Source organism: Poecilia reticulata, linkage group LG5 (genome assembly GCF_000633615.1).
Source record: "Poecilia reticulata strain Guanapo linkage group LG5, Guppy_female_1.0+MT, whole genome shotgun sequence".
NCBI lineage: Eukaryota > Metazoa > Chordata > Actinopteri > Cyprinodontiformes > Poeciliidae > Poecilia > Poecilia reticulata.
The window spans coordinates 18,851,413-18,866,212 of record NC_024335.1 but is presented as its reverse complement, the minus strand read 5'-3'; the positions used below and the strand labels follow the sequence as shown (position 1 = coordinate 18,866,212).

Here is a 14,800-nt window from a genome sequence, read left to right as displayed (position 1 = left end):
AATGACCGGAGCATTTCCTCACTTTTTCCTACAGAACAGCACAAATATGCAGAACTTGTGCTGTTCTCCGAGTTTGATTTGTAAATGCATTTTAAATGTTGCATTATTTGGACTGAACCGAAGGTGCAACACTGAAGTAGTCTACAAAAAGTGAGAGAGCAGACTGTACTTCTTTCAGTGTTTATAACAGGATGCTGTACATCGTCTATAAGTGGCGTGCGTGATCCCTTTTCCAGTCTTCATAAGGGATAGCAGCATCAGAGCCAGGGACTTAAAAAAAGCTTAACGAGCGGATAAAGGAGGATCACTTTGCACATAATCTGCTGGGGTTCCTGTACAAAGGATTCTTCATAAACTTAACATCATTACAGACGACTCAGAGGATCCTCCTCATCAGACCGTGTCTTCAGTCGCAGGCTGCTTCAGGTTGGCTGTAATACTGACCACTACGTTCCTATCCACAGCCATCACCATTTGTAACAACTGTAATAATATGCTACTACATTTAATGCCACAACAGTTATTTTTTTCTTTTAGAATTGAATCAGTTTCTTTTCACTTCACAGTTGTGCGCTATATTTCGTCAGTCCCTGTAACTAACATTTGAAAACCAAAGAACTAAAAAGAAAATTGTACCAGCAAAATAGATGAGATCCTCAGCCCTGACGTTTTGGAGTATACACTATACGTTGTTTGATTGTGAATTTTAAGAACCACAATTCAGTTTTATTTTCATTTTAAGCCCTAAAACAGAAAGGGAAAAAACATCTTTTTTGAGGGGAAAAGACCCATAATTTCCTGTCTAGTGGCAGAAAGAAACTGCCTTTATACATAACTCATTTCTGATCCATCACATAAAATCAAGGCTTCCAAAAATTTTCAGATTTTAATTTGTAAAAGCCAAAAAAAGAAAAAAAAGAAAACCATGCATCATTTTTGCTTCCACTTTAGAGTTTAACATACAGTATACAATTCCAAAATACATTAAAGTTTATTACAGGAATACCAAAAACTGTATAAAAAATGAATAAACCGTAAACATCTTTTAAAAGCAAAATAGCAAAAAAAAAAAAAACAAAACAAAACAAAAAAAAAACTTACCCAAGAGCAGCATGTCCTTGAATTTCAATAACATCCAAAGAGTTGAAGTAAGTCACAAACAGGTAGGGCTCTCTGTAGGCTGGAAAAAACAACATGGCATTCAACATCATTACTGGTTTTTTTTTATCCTTTAAAATCAATTACAATTCATCCAAAAGAGACACTCAAACTGATTGACATTTACCAAATGAGAGAGGCAGACGACTCCATTTGATATCGTCTGTTCTACTTCTGCGGCCATACGCATCAACAAATACACCAAACTCTGCAAGACAAACGTCCAGAAGTTAAAAGACCCAACAGGAAACACCGCCTTTCCACTTTGGTGGTAATGTTGCATTGTGTTCTCAATGTATATAACCACATAACTAAATAAACAAATGTCAAACCGTGGAAACAGAGCAGGTACTCATCCTTCTGTGGGGCTGTGGTGACTTGGATGATGGAGATGGGAAAGCTGTGGGAGGACGCAGCGAAGACGGCCGAAGCCAGCGTTACGTCATTTTTATCCAGGAACTCTGCAGAAACGAATCCCCAGAGACATTTAGCTCACTCAGGTGTGAACGCTCAAGCGCTGCGGTGACAGAACTTCTCTGCTGTAAACGTTTGTGTAAAACCATCTGGTTATAAAGAAATAACAGCTCAAATTAAGACACGTACCTTCCAGCACATACTGCTTCATCTCGATCTCGTAGAACTTATTTGTGCCAATTATGATGCTGTATCCAGTGAAGTGAATACAGCTGCACGGCTCCGACGTCTCAATCTCCTGCGAATGCAAACGGAGAACGGATCAGCATCCTCCAAGTTCCCACACCGAGCAGGTCTCCCATGCCGTCCGTTCACCTTTCTGATGCAGAACTTGTTGAGGCTTTCATTATGTCGCAGGATGGTAATCTTGTTAGGCATCGCAGCACAGATACAGAGTCCGTTATCGATCTGCAAAGACAGAGCAGTTCTAATCAGGACAGAGGTAAATATCTGCAATCGCCGCTCTGTTGTTCCTGTTAAGATCAGCTCGATAGCTGACTGGATGACAGTCTGCCGGGGCTTGGCTCTGTTTACGGAGCAAATGGTCTCACCTTTCCAGAAGAGAAGAGGTGGCATCCCTTCACTGTCTCAAAGATGAAAGGGTTGAGGTCGGGCTGAGCTGGGAGATGGGACTGTGACAAAGACTGTTTCACCTTCTTGATCTCCACCAAACACAGCGCTCTCTCCTCCCCTGAATGACATCAGCCACACCAGGCATTATAACACGTACAAGGGATTGCCCATAAATTGGGGGTTTGGCAAGTAAATTTATGGATTTTTTAAATGCCTTTAGTTCCAACAACTAATTATTTAAAAAAAAGAAGAAAACCCCCACCCCACAAAAACATTATACATAACTTGTGTCAATTTCCATCTTGAAGCCTTTTATGTATATTTTTGGATGAAGAAGGATTTGGCCATGTAGTTTGGATATGAATCCAACTAGAGAAGTAGTGTCAATTTAAATAACTGTTTCTGATTACGTTATAGCTGTTAAAACCAGACTGCTATATTACTTTTGCTGCAGTAGGAATGATTATTACTTTTCTCTTAAGTAAAAACAATCATTTCACAGTGAAAGTGCTTTCAGTCAGTTCTCATACAATGAGAACGTCGTACCAGTGATCATCAGCAGCTTATCAAGCTCCCTCAGGATCTGGATCTGGAAGACCGAAGTCAGTCCAGGGATGTGCGTCAAAGAGTTCTTGATGACGTTGAGAGCGTACAAACCCTCCTCAGAGCCAACGAGAACAATCTGAAGGAAAAGATGATTCAGGCAGTGAGGAAAATGGAGTAGTCAGGCAAATTGCCTCACCACAAACATGGTTAGGAAGCCTCTTTTTTTTGTGGTCACTGTACCTGGTCTGTGAGAGGTAGGGTGCAGTTGATGTCCAAGCGGTCATCCCCCTCCAGCTTCAGCAGAGAGTTGCCCAGAAGTTTCTATTAAGACAATAAACAAAGGAAAACCAGAAAGGTTCAGAAATCTGCAAATTAGTTGAATTAGAGGCTATTAAACTCGGAGTGTGGCAGCCGGAGAGCTTTTACAAACAAAATGAGCAAAGCACTAACATAGCAAAGCTTATTTCACATACAGGGCTATGTATGAAACACACAATTTGTCATACCTCCAGTAAACCAGTTAACTTTTAATCTTTCCAGTTTTGTAGCTACTGTTTTTTTTTGTAATTAAGTTTTAAATACATTTCATTATACATTATCTATCTGTTGTAACTGAAAAGGGAAAAAAATAGTCAAATAACCAAAGATCGACGATGCAAGTCTTGTATGTGCTAAATGCTGCTCTGCGATATTTCTGGTAGCATCATTTTTACTTTGCATTAGTGAATCTGGAGGTCTAACAGAGCTCATCATAATAAAGCCAAAGAGATGCAGTGGAGGGAGTAGCTTCAGACAGAAGGACAGCTGCACTGGAGAAAATGATGAGGGAAAACTGGATAATTAAGGGAAAATCTCACATGTGAAAAAACAGGGAAAWAAAAAAAAAAAAAAAAAAACAAGGCTAATATGAGATAAGCTTGCAACAGTAAAGTCTGTAATCAGAAAAAAACATTTAGTCTGGTCAAGATTATGAAGCTCCTGGCTGGAAATGAAAACAAATTTTACTAGACTGTCAGCAATGCAAGACTTTGTGTGATGTAAACAAATGAGGCAATAATTTGGGGATGCACCAATAAATGGGCTTTTGATCAGAATGCATCAACCTCTTTTATTTTAGCTTGGCCTGTGACCAGCTGGTCAGCACATCAGTTCTTCTTGCACACCACAAGTAAGAGGTACAAGGTTGTAGCAACAACTAAAATAGTGTAAATGTTGTTACTGAATGAAGATTTAAAGAAAAAAGCTACTCTGTATTTTTTAATGACATTCTTAGACCTTCCTGTGGGTTATTTAGGCTGTGAGAGAGTTGAAAACTTTCAGCAGATACCAGGAAGGTTAAACACAATACAGCAAAGTTACTTTGTTTTGAGCTTTAAACCTCTTTCACATGATGGATGCTGAATTTGAAAATGTTAGTAATGTGAAAATCTTGGTTAAGGCAAGTCTTTTCAGTTTGTTCCTGTACATGCTCAAACAGAAACAGTTGTTAGAGTAATGCTAACCATGCTAATTGCTAATCACTCCAGTTGTGTAGCTTTTAATTTGGCAGTCGACTCTGGTAAAAGCCTCAGTTTTGCACAAACTACAAAGCTGTGGGTGAATGTTCTTATCCCAGTGTGTGTGTTATTTTGCAATAGGTCCAACCTTTATCAACAAATCAGTAAAATTAAGAACTTGATGACACAAGTCTTATGTTAAAGTTAGAAACATAAGACTAACTTTAACATATGTTAGTCTTATGAAACCAAATTCATAAGACTAACTTATGGGGGAAAAAAACAATTCTAACAAAATCTAGACTTATTTCATTTTTACTTGGAACCGTTTTAACTCTTCCAGTTTTTTTTTTAAAGTTTATTTGGCTGTGAACACAACAGTTTGATAGTAGAGGTTAGAAGGTAACAGAAATGTAATGTTTAGACACAGAGGAAGTAGAGGCAGTGGCACCGTATTTGGAGAGAAGCTGAAACAATTCAGAGCTAAGGTAGCATTACAAAGAAAGCAGAAGATGGGAGGAAATGTTGCAAGAAAACAGAAAGAAAGGAACAAGCACCAGCCCATGATATCTGATGTTGCAAAAACCGATCATGTCGTGGTTTACCAAAAAGGGCTTTAGCATAGCTTTTGCAGGAGCATGCAGCACAGCATATGCTAAAATGTCTGCTGCAGCATGTTTGTGTCCATGCGTTAATGTGGTTTATATCACTGAAAATGTAGGAAGTACGACTGTTTTTCGAAGGCATCTGTTCTGGTCGACCATACTGAGTAAGTGACCCTGGACTGTGCTGACCTCAACTATCGTGCACACAGTTTTAATGCATATTGGGAACAGCTGACACATGCTCAGTCGGACGGACGACTGAAGCCCAAGCGTTCGTGCAGCCACTTACTGTACCTGAACCAGAGGTGATAGGTTCTTCTGTCTTTTAGAAACGCCTGCCTATAACATGATCCACATAACCAGGTTGAATGGAGATAAACGCACACACACGATCGCAGTCACACACGTACCAACCAATTTATTCACAGAGGAGGACAACAAATAGGTACAAGATGAAAATATTGAACACATGCAAAGAGAAGAGAGAGAGACAGAAAGGAGAGAGAAAAAAAGTGAAGATGTTGGGCTGATGAGGAATCAAAAGCATCTTAATTCTTTTTTTTTTTCCAAATTTTGCCCCCAACAAGACTAAGATCTTTGGATTTGGTTAAAATTGGTCTAATGTTAAGAAACCAAGGACTGGTTTCACACCTGTTGTTTACAAAAGTATTTACATATTGAGCAGAACAAAATCTTAAAAATAATGTATGAATATTTAAACTTATACTTATATGACAAAATTATACTTACCGCCTCAGCTTCTGCTCTGTCTTTAGACCCGCGGCTACTGACCACGACAGACTCCAGCACTGCCACCCAGCGCTGCTTGTCAGGGAAGCTGGGAGCCATGAAGTAGAGGCACTGGCCCGGCCAGCATGTGGTGTGGGGATGGGACTCCAGCTTCAGCACGTATGGGATGTCTGAGAACAGGCACAAAAAAAAAGCAATATATATATGTATATCGAGAGAGAGAAAGATTCTAAAAATCAGACACTCAATATAAATGCTCAAATGACAGAATACCTTTAAAAAAATATAAATGTAATTTCTGGTGAGGAGAAAAATATAAATAGGAAACATCCACATTTATTGCCACTTGAAATGGCTAAATCTCACAGGCGCATCATGTCAGGAGTAAATGGTCAGAACATAATTACTCAAGGAGGTTTTCCCTGTGTATGAAAGCATAGAAGAGTTTAGGCATGAAATTTTGAAACTCCGATTTCACTGTGTATAACAGGGTGCTTGTGGAAATTGTGACCTCATTCGTAAAAAAATAAAAAATAAACAAAATAGAGGTGATGTAGAACTGGACCTTTGAAACAGGTTGTCTGAAATCCCTTAAATTTCTCACAGATGAAAGTTTAGATGGCTACAATAAGCTTTAACCAAAATTAGTAAAATGATCAGTAAGGCAGCAGGTTGTCCCAATTTCTTCCTCATTCAGAATACAAACTTTCATTGCTAACTTTTGTTTAAGGAGCCAAACAAGGTAAGAGTTTAATGATCAACTAACTAATTCACTATGATTTTTTTAATTAGATATATACAAGTTTACACATCAATATTTGAAGATTTCTCAAAAAACATACAAAACACAGGTAGTTGTTGGTATGGCCTCATTTTTATTTTTTTTTACAAATGCCGTAGTGAAAAACATTGAAACCAGAAAATGACAAAATGAAAAACTTTAGATATTTTTTCATCAGCAGAATTAACTGTAGTTTTTCTTACCCGACTTGGCCGTGTTGATAAGCTCAGAGGCACCAACGGCTCCGTGAACTGTGACCTCTCCATCACCTAAACACAGCTCAAACTCCTCCTCAGCCTTTAGAGAGTCTAAAAAAAAAAAAAAAAAAAACAGATGTGGTCTATACAGGAAAACCTGAACTTAAATTATAACATCATTATAATTTGAACAGAATTATCTTTCTTTAAAAATGTAATGCATAGAAAAAAAACAACAACAACAAACAATTGTTGACCTTCTGCAGGTTCAATATCGAAGACTGATAGTTTGGTTCCGTCCAGAATCACATATTTCCTCTCCCATCCTTGCTGGCCGCGTTTGCCATTTCTATCCAGTGAAATATGAAGGTTTAAACTATTTATTACTGCTGTATAAAACATTCAGAAAAGCTGTAAAATACCTGTACTGGGGAAGACTATTACCTAGGCTGCTTCATCCATCCCTCGAGACGAACATGCCCAGTGGCCTCCTTCATTTGCAAAGCGGGTGAGTTTGTCTTTTCTCTGCACAGAGCCTCTGAGAAGTGAGTGGCATACTCAGCTGGCAGACCGCAGGTGGCCGGCAGACACGGGGAACACTTGGGGTGGCACAGGGTGTGGCACTCTGCAACGAGACAGAAAGAAGGATGAAAAAAGCCTTTAAAACAGCTCACCATTACATTAAAATAACCCCAAGATCCAGTTTCGTTACCAAAAAGAATCTAGAATAATCCTCTCTGAATATTTAATCATCCTTATCAGAAATTGTAGAGTTCATTTAAACTGTACAGTTTCCTGGCACAGACTGGCCTTTTAAATATAGTCCATAAACTTGGTTTTAGCCTGTGGCCATTCCTGAAGCCTAATGTGAGCCTGACTTATCCACTCCAAACCAGTTTTGCCATGGTTTAAAAATCAGTGTCCTGTTAAAACGACCGACGGTGGCCAAATTTCAACCATCTGTCCCTCTCCGATGAAAAGAAGCTGGTGAGAATGAATGACGGACTGAAAGCTGGTTGCTGGAGCCTCAGAGAAGACAGCTTGACTTCAACTTGATCTGTGGAGAACAGACTGGCAAGATGGCCCTTGGAGAAAAAGTTTCATGGTCAGACAAGGCAGCATAGCCACAATAACAAAAGGTGTCTGCAAGGAAGGTAAGGCTTTCAAACTTCAGAACAGCACAAAAACTAAAATTTTCTCCAAATCACTCTACTTCACCTCAAATCAATAACTATATGGTGGGCAATATCGGCTGTTCCAGTCAGACAACGAGAACAAATTTATTAAAACGACCGAGGAGACAAAATGACTGGAAATGTGTGGACTATTTCTGTTGAGTCCTTGGCAAAAAAATCTGGTAAGAAGAGTGATCAAATAACCAGCTGGAATTATACCAGAGTCCTGCTGACTGCTACACTTTAGTTTTTTTCTACACATTGCTAAGGGAAGTGTGTTTAAACATTAGTGGAGGGTGGATGTATATATGTAATCACACCAACACACCCCCAAAATGTTTAAGATATTCATCCCAATGAATGGGGTACATGCAAACAACTCCAGGCCAGTAGTCAATTAATCAACTTGGACACTGTTGTCTTTGTTATTGTCTTTTCTAAGACAATAGCTGTGAAACCAATGATCCTAGCCAGGAAGAAAGAAGCAAGATTAATCCATCTAAAGGCTGCGTTTCAAGAATGATCCCAGTATTTTTGTTATTTCCTGCCAATAAAGTGTCCCCGGAAATATTTTTATGTTCCATCTGTGCCACTGAAAATCACGATACAGACCTAAACAAGTGGCAGCCTGCCGTCCAAAGTGAACAGTGTCCAGGCAGACGGCACATTTGGCAGCCCTCATGTTGAGGCCGACAGTGAAACGATGAGGAATGTTGTGGTGCATTCTTTCCTTCACACGGCGACCAAATTCTGCAAAGCAAACAGGGGAGAAAAAAAATTATGCAGAGATAGAAGTTACTGATATGAGGCAAAGTGGTAAATAACTGCGAGGATCAGTAAAGATTTGCATCAGATGCATTATTTTCAAGCACTAGAAGGCGTTTTAAGGAATGGATTTGGAACTGGGCCTTAAAACAGTCAAACTAAAAATCAGATTGCACATGCTAGTAAGCATGAAATGTATTTAAATGCTCCTGAGTGAAAAGCCACCCGTCCTACACAACACGTCTTCCTGTCTCGAGAAAGAAAGCCATCTTTGGTCAAGTTAGACAGTGGAACAGATGAACGCAGCGAGAGCGGAAAGTTTCCACACAGTGCAGCATGCTGGCATCGGAGGTGAGCTCAGGCGTTTGATGGTGGCTAACTTACTTTCAAACGTGACCCTCCTCTTTTCTGTGAGGAACAAGAGGGAAGAGACACAAAGAAGAAAGTGGTCTAACAACAGCTAAATGCAAGCAGAAACACACGGACACCAAGAGCCTGAATCACAAAGCAAGAGCAACTAATTCTGCCCAGTTTCTTCCGTAGAAACATTGGGTTGGTTTGTTCCGAAACATAGGAAGTTCTTTTATTCAGTGAATTTCTTTATACTGATGTGAAAATTTTCCAGGTGATTGTTGAGCCATTTATCAGTTGTAGCTGGGATTCACTCAACCTGCAACCAAGCTATGGTATAAGCAGCAGTGGTTCAGTTTCCATGGCAACGACTGCATCAATAATGTGTTTTCGCTTTAAATTAGAAGACAGCCTGGATTATTTAAAAGCAACCCAGCTTTTGTATGGCTTATCTACGTTCCTCGCTTCTTTGTGATCTTAAAATTTGTAACAATTCTAACAAAAGTTTTCACATATAAAAAAAATAGTCTCAGTTTAATATAAATACTTTTGAATCCCACACATAATTAAACAATTGTTTCTATTTATGCACTAAAATCATGTCTCCAGAGATTTTAAAATGAGGGGAAAGAACAACAATGAACTAAATTGGTTGGATTGTGAGCGGTGCCCACAATTTTTTGTGGGTAGCAAAACCACGAGTTTCCCTCCCGATATAGGAGAGCAACTACTTCCCGACGTAGGAGAAGTAGTTGCTCTGTTACATACAGCAAAACTGTTACAACCGTACCTGGATAGTCAATTAAATCTGATACCGTTTTGTTCACACCATGTTCATTTGCAAGGCAGTCTCAGTTTAGCCTGGTTGTTGCTTTGTGAAAACGGCCGTTGAGAGAACACATACAGAACAGGACACGGACAAAAGAGGTGACCAAACAGTCCATTTGTTAGCGTCAGGTTGAATGCGCCTGAGAGGGGAAACACATTAACCTCAGCACAAGAAACTCATGCCTCATATTTACACTGAGTAAGAGATCAACGCTGTTTGCTTTTTTTATTTATTTTGGTTACGTTTCGTCCGACTAACCTTCAGGTGTAGACGTCTCCTTGCAGCGAGTGGAGGGGTTGAGCAGGCTGCTGGGGTTGGGCTGATGCTCTGGAGATTTGACGATGGCCGACATGAGGATCTGGTGTCGAGCCTGAGCTGGCGTGGAAGGAGCCACGTGGTCCTGGGCTTTGAAATGAGCCGCTGTGACACCAGATGCAAATACAACAATAAAATATAAGATCAGGAATTTGTGACTTTTAAAAGAAATTGGGAGACTGTTTGAAATAAGCCTTATTAGTTTTATTTTTGTTTTTTCTAATGCTACCAAGATACATTGTAGTAAAATAAAAAGTCAGTAAATTTAAGTTGGTCAATTAACGATGTATTATTTAGCATTAAAATAAACAATAATAATCATCCATAAAAAATTCTGATTTAAGAGGTTGCAGTAGAAAACATTGTTTTACTAGACGTGAATGTTGCAAATCATAAACGTAGCACTTCCTAAAATATCTCTAATGGTGTTCGAGTGGGATGTAAGAAATTGTCCTGTAATGACATAATTATATTCTATAAATTATTTAATAACTTTATTGTAATAAGTATGTGCAATTAATGAGAGGGAGAAGGAGGAGAAGAGAGTGAGAAGAAGAGAATGAGAGGAAGAACCAAAAGAAAGATAAAACTTTTTCTATAATTTGCAATAATTTAGAATTGATATTTATTTGGATATAATTATTACTACTATTAACCCTATTACTGCTATTATTACCATTGCTAGTATTATAAAGTAAAGCCCAGAGCTTTAAAGATGGCAGACTGTACCTTCTTCTCTGAGGGAGCGCAGCTCTATCCTCATCTTCTGTAGCGCCTCCTCCAGCTCTGCACACCTGGAGCGCTCCTTGTCCAAGGCCATTTTCATGTCACCGTACGGCATGGGGACCGCCGGCTGGGCCTGTTGAGCCAGAGCGCCATTAGTTGTGGTGCCTACATCTTCACGCCGCCGTCCAAAGATACCCTGTACAGAGGAGAAATGATAATCCACTTATTAGCTGACTGAGATCATTGTGGTACGATTCTGTAAACTGAAATATTTTCCTGTACCTACCTTCTTTTTTTTGGTGGGTTGGTCCATTTTGGCCTGCAGAAAATCAATGAGTTTGGTCTGCTGGGAGATGGTGCCCTCCATTTTTACTTTCTCATGGGAGTAGACAGCCTGTAGTACGGAAATCAGAGGCTCAGAAAAGGAAATGCCTCACAAGACTGCTTTGAAAAGAAGCCTGGGTGGGAAAACTAATCAGGATTTATAATCATCATCACTCTACTGAGACATTTTCGCTGTGGCTAATGTATCTAATAATTAGGAGCGTTTTTCTCTCCAGAGGGGATCGCATTTCATTTGTCTGAAGAGGTACAAAAGTGAGCACCTGTATATTTTCCAGCTGGTATTCCAGGTCTGTCCTCTCAGTTTTGAGCATGTCGGTTTGGTCCAGGGCATCCTGAAGGCCTTGAGTCAAACGGAAAATGTGGCTTTTCTGAAGGTCCATCTGTTGCTGCAGCTTTGCTTGCTGGAGGGGGGAAGGGCACCAATCACAAAATACAGTTAAAACTAAACCTTTCAAACCAATGTTCTTAATAGGCACAGACTTGTTGCTCTGGTTAATTGCTGGTGACTTTCTACCTCTTCCATCAGCCTCTGTTTCAGTTCCCTCTCGGTCTCCAGCTTCTGCTGCAAGCTGCGAGCGTTCATCTCCAGCATCGCGTGCTTCTTCTCCAGATCGTTGAGCTGCGACACAAGAAAGTTACAGACACGTTTCCCGAAAGAAAGCTACAATGGCTGACGAAGCCAAATTTACCGATACCAAAGAAAGATCCGAGCTTCTAAATTTCATAAAGATAAAAATATGTTACAAAAGTGGAGAAGATCAGGCAGTTCACACTGGAAGATTACACATTATAATGACCTAATACTGATGGTATTCTGATCCAGGTAGACATAACTATGGAAACAGTTTATTTGTTGTATTTAAATGACGAACATGAGTTTGCTCACAAGACGGAATAATTGACTGCACATTCATCAGATCACTTTGATCATAAATATTACGCTAAACAGTATTTCCAGAACAAAGACAGTAATGGGGCTAGCGCTGAAACGATTCCTTGAGTGATTCGAGTACCTCGATTATTAAAATTCATCGAGGAAAATTGACCTGCCTCGAAGCTTCGTTAATTTATGTTTTATCATTTAGCGCACCGTGTTTCAGCCGGAACATTATTTGCGTTGTGCGGAGCTCTGACTTCTGCCTCTGAGTTGTTTACGGAAGCTACGTGTTAGCGGCATAACGTCCAATCTTCAGGTTCGTCCCGTGGGGATTTTACTGATTGGTGATAATTCCGGGTTTTCATCGTTTTTGTGGGACCAATAAACATCCTTNGGCAGCCTTTCTGCTCCGGAGCTGCTGGTTGAACGGCGGGAAGAAGCTGAGGAGGATTTATACAGGTGAGCGGAGAGACTGAACACGGCGGGCGGCTGAGGGKTGATGCTTACAGGGTAAGAGCAGCTTTACGGACGAACCGCACAAWAAACTTATATCAYCCCGGTCTGAACAAACGGGAGGCGGAACATGGCTGGTAGATGAGTTTCTGAACGGAGGAGCCGTAAATATCCCGTATTGCTCAAATGTGGAAAAAATAGACTGATGTTGATATCCGATAGTAACACTGGTATTATGAAAGATTTACCAGTATATTATTTCATAATTGTTTTTATCCGATTACTCGATTAATCGCAAGAAAAATCTATAGATTACTCGATTATTAAAATAATCGTTTACAACAGCCCTAAATGGGGGTATAGTTTTTCCTAAAATATTAGATTGGTGTCTTTTGGAAAGGGACAGAACTACATGCTTTATTTATATTGGCTTCAACAAGCCTCTAGCATAATTCTGGCTGGATATTTGTCCACTTTTCTAATTAGAAATGAGCTCACATAAAATGAAGGATTTCCTGGCACAGACTGTTTGTACATTTAATTCATAATATTTTAAGTTATCCATAAAAATCACAAGCCCAATCCTGGCTGCATTCACTCTGGAACCAGTTTTTGATGAGTTAACGATCATTGTCCTGTCTGAAGAACCAAAACTGTGCCCAAAGTTTCAAACCTCCAGCAATATACACACTCAGCATCACTTCTGTCCTTTGGTTTATTTGGTCAGGGAGTTAAAAAATAACACAAAACGTGACTTCTGGAGACTAAAATATGTCTCCAGAAGTCATTTGACTCATGTCTGTGGGCAGCTGTAAACATCTGTCGAACTTCAAGAGACTTGTTTGTTGATAACAACTTTCACAGTCCATGCTAATGTTTAACTGGCCCAGCAGAGGCTACTAAGACTTGTTTTCACTTATTTTACAGGTATTGCTGGTTTAAAGCTTTGCTTGTTCGTAGGTTGTGCTTGAACATTTGAGTGAATTATCGTTCTTCTAAGGCAAACCGTTTAGATTCCATAGTAAAACGTGGGACATAATGCGATATTCCAACAGGGAAATGCATCCAAAAAAGCCCTATTCCTACAGGCACTGCATTTGCATGCATCTGTCACATAAAATGTGCATGATTTAGAAATAAATCTATACCGTAAGGAATATAGTGAAGTGAATAAAGTGAAGACAGACAACATACTTACAGTGTCAGACAAACTTTCAGCTTTCAGTCTTTGCTCCTTCAAAGCCTGCTGTAACGCCAGTATCTCGGCCTTATGCTCCTTAACGGCCAGTTCCACTGCCTGACGAGACTCGGTGCTGCGCTGCTCTGCACGAAGCCTGTGATCACAACCAAAAAATTGTCTAGTAACATTGAAAAGTCTAATATATAAAGAGAATGACATTATTAAATTGTATGTTAATGTGAATTAATAAAATTTTAAAAGAAAAACAGTTTTACCTGTTCTGCTTTTCGTTATCCAGTAGTCTTTGCAGGTCTCTGGTCCGTCTCTCTGCTTGGTTTTTTTCGTCCTCCAGAGCTCCTCTCCATGCCTCCCACTGTCTCTCTTTCTCCAGCAACTCGTCGTTCAGAGACTCCAGCTCCACCACCTGCTCCTCCAGCATGCTGCATGTTGTCTTCAGTGTCTCAATGTTCTGGGAGGATAAATTTAAGAGAAAAACACAGTTTGTCAATATTATGCCATTATTCACTTTACTTTCGCTTTAAATGCTGTCATGTCTCACAAGGTTTTCATGTTTCATGTTTCATTTCATGTTTAGCTTAATATTAATCTTTTTTTATGTCTAAATGTATAATTTTAAATATATATTTTAAATTGAAATACATTTCAATCCTCACCAGCTTGGATTGAAATCCACACCATGTTAAGTGGTGGTTCCTGCAGATTTTACAAACTCCAATTTATGACTTTTTAAGACCATCGTGAATTAAATTTAAGACCTTAATCGCGACAAATTTACAAAAGAAGATTGCATATTTATACACATATGTAATCTTACATACATATATACATATGGGTATATATGTATGGGGGTTGGCAATAGAAGCGAGTTAGTGGCAAAGATGGATGTAATTAACGAACTGCAAATAAATTTGCATTTACAGATGACAGACGCAACAAAGCTGACAAGAGTTTATTAGCAGCTAGTTAGCGGTAGCGTCAACAGCCTCGAATCACAGAATACAATGAAGATGTCTGCGTGTGACTCAAACTTTCGCCTTACAAAAAAGCCCCAACATTAAATAGTCCTGCCACAACAAAGTTTAAGACCTGTGATAGTCATATTTGAGGCCAAATTCCATTTTTATTAATAAATGTAAAACATTTCATAGCGTTGATTTTAGATATGTGAATTTAAAACTTTGTC

The 14,800-nt window shown here is 39.4% G+C and overlaps 1 protein-coding gene across 7 annotated transcripts in view; it reads right to left on the bottom strand.

Moving 5' to 3' along the window:
- The window catches only part of cita (citron rho-interacting serine/threonine kinase a), a 42,703-nt gene that overhangs the window by 4,474 nt on the left and 23,429 nt on the right, over window positions 1-14,800 (bottom strand). For 3 of the 7 annotated variants that reach the window (XM_008409416.2, XM_008409417.2, XM_008409422.2), the window contains exons 26-47: window positions 13,872-14,065; window positions 13,615-13,750; window positions 11,601-11,705; window positions 11,347-11,487; window positions 11,028-11,135; window positions 10,745-10,937; window positions 9,959-10,120; window positions 8,905-8,928; window positions 8,368-8,505; window positions 7,025-7,205; window positions 6,838-6,929; window positions 6,587-6,691; window positions 5,603-5,772; window positions 5,147-5,191; window positions 2,992-3,072; window positions 2,752-2,887; window positions 2,184-2,323; window positions 1,948-2,040; window positions 1,762-1,870; window positions 1,491-1,619; window positions 1,286-1,366; window positions 1,102-1,180 (exon numbers count right to left, since the gene is read on the bottom strand). In XM_008409416.2, the coding sequence (XP_008407638.1) occupies window positions 1,102-1,180; window positions 1,286-1,366; window positions 1,491-1,619; window positions 1,762-1,870; window positions 1,948-2,040; window positions 2,184-2,323; window positions 2,752-2,887; window positions 2,992-3,072; window positions 5,147-5,191; window positions 5,603-5,772; window positions 6,587-6,691; window positions 6,838-6,929; window positions 7,025-7,205; window positions 8,368-8,505; window positions 8,905-8,928; window positions 9,959-10,120; window positions 10,745-10,937; window positions 11,028-11,135; window positions 11,347-11,487; window positions 11,601-11,705; window positions 13,615-13,750; window positions 13,872-14,065 (2,642 nt within the window). The remainder of the gene's footprint in view (window positions 1-1,101; window positions 1,181-1,285; window positions 1,367-1,490; window positions 1,620-1,761; window positions 1,871-1,947; window positions 2,041-2,183; window positions 2,324-2,751; window positions 2,888-2,991; window positions 3,073-5,146; window positions 5,192-5,602; window positions 5,773-6,586; window positions 6,692-6,837; window positions 6,930-7,024; window positions 7,206-8,367; window positions 8,506-8,904; window positions 8,929-9,958; window positions 10,121-10,744; window positions 10,938-11,027; window positions 11,136-11,346; window positions 11,488-11,600; window positions 11,706-13,614; window positions 13,751-13,871; window positions 14,066-14,800) is intronic. The other 4 variants (XM_008409419.2, XM_008409420.2, XM_008409418.2 and 1 more) reach the window with 3 other exon arrangements.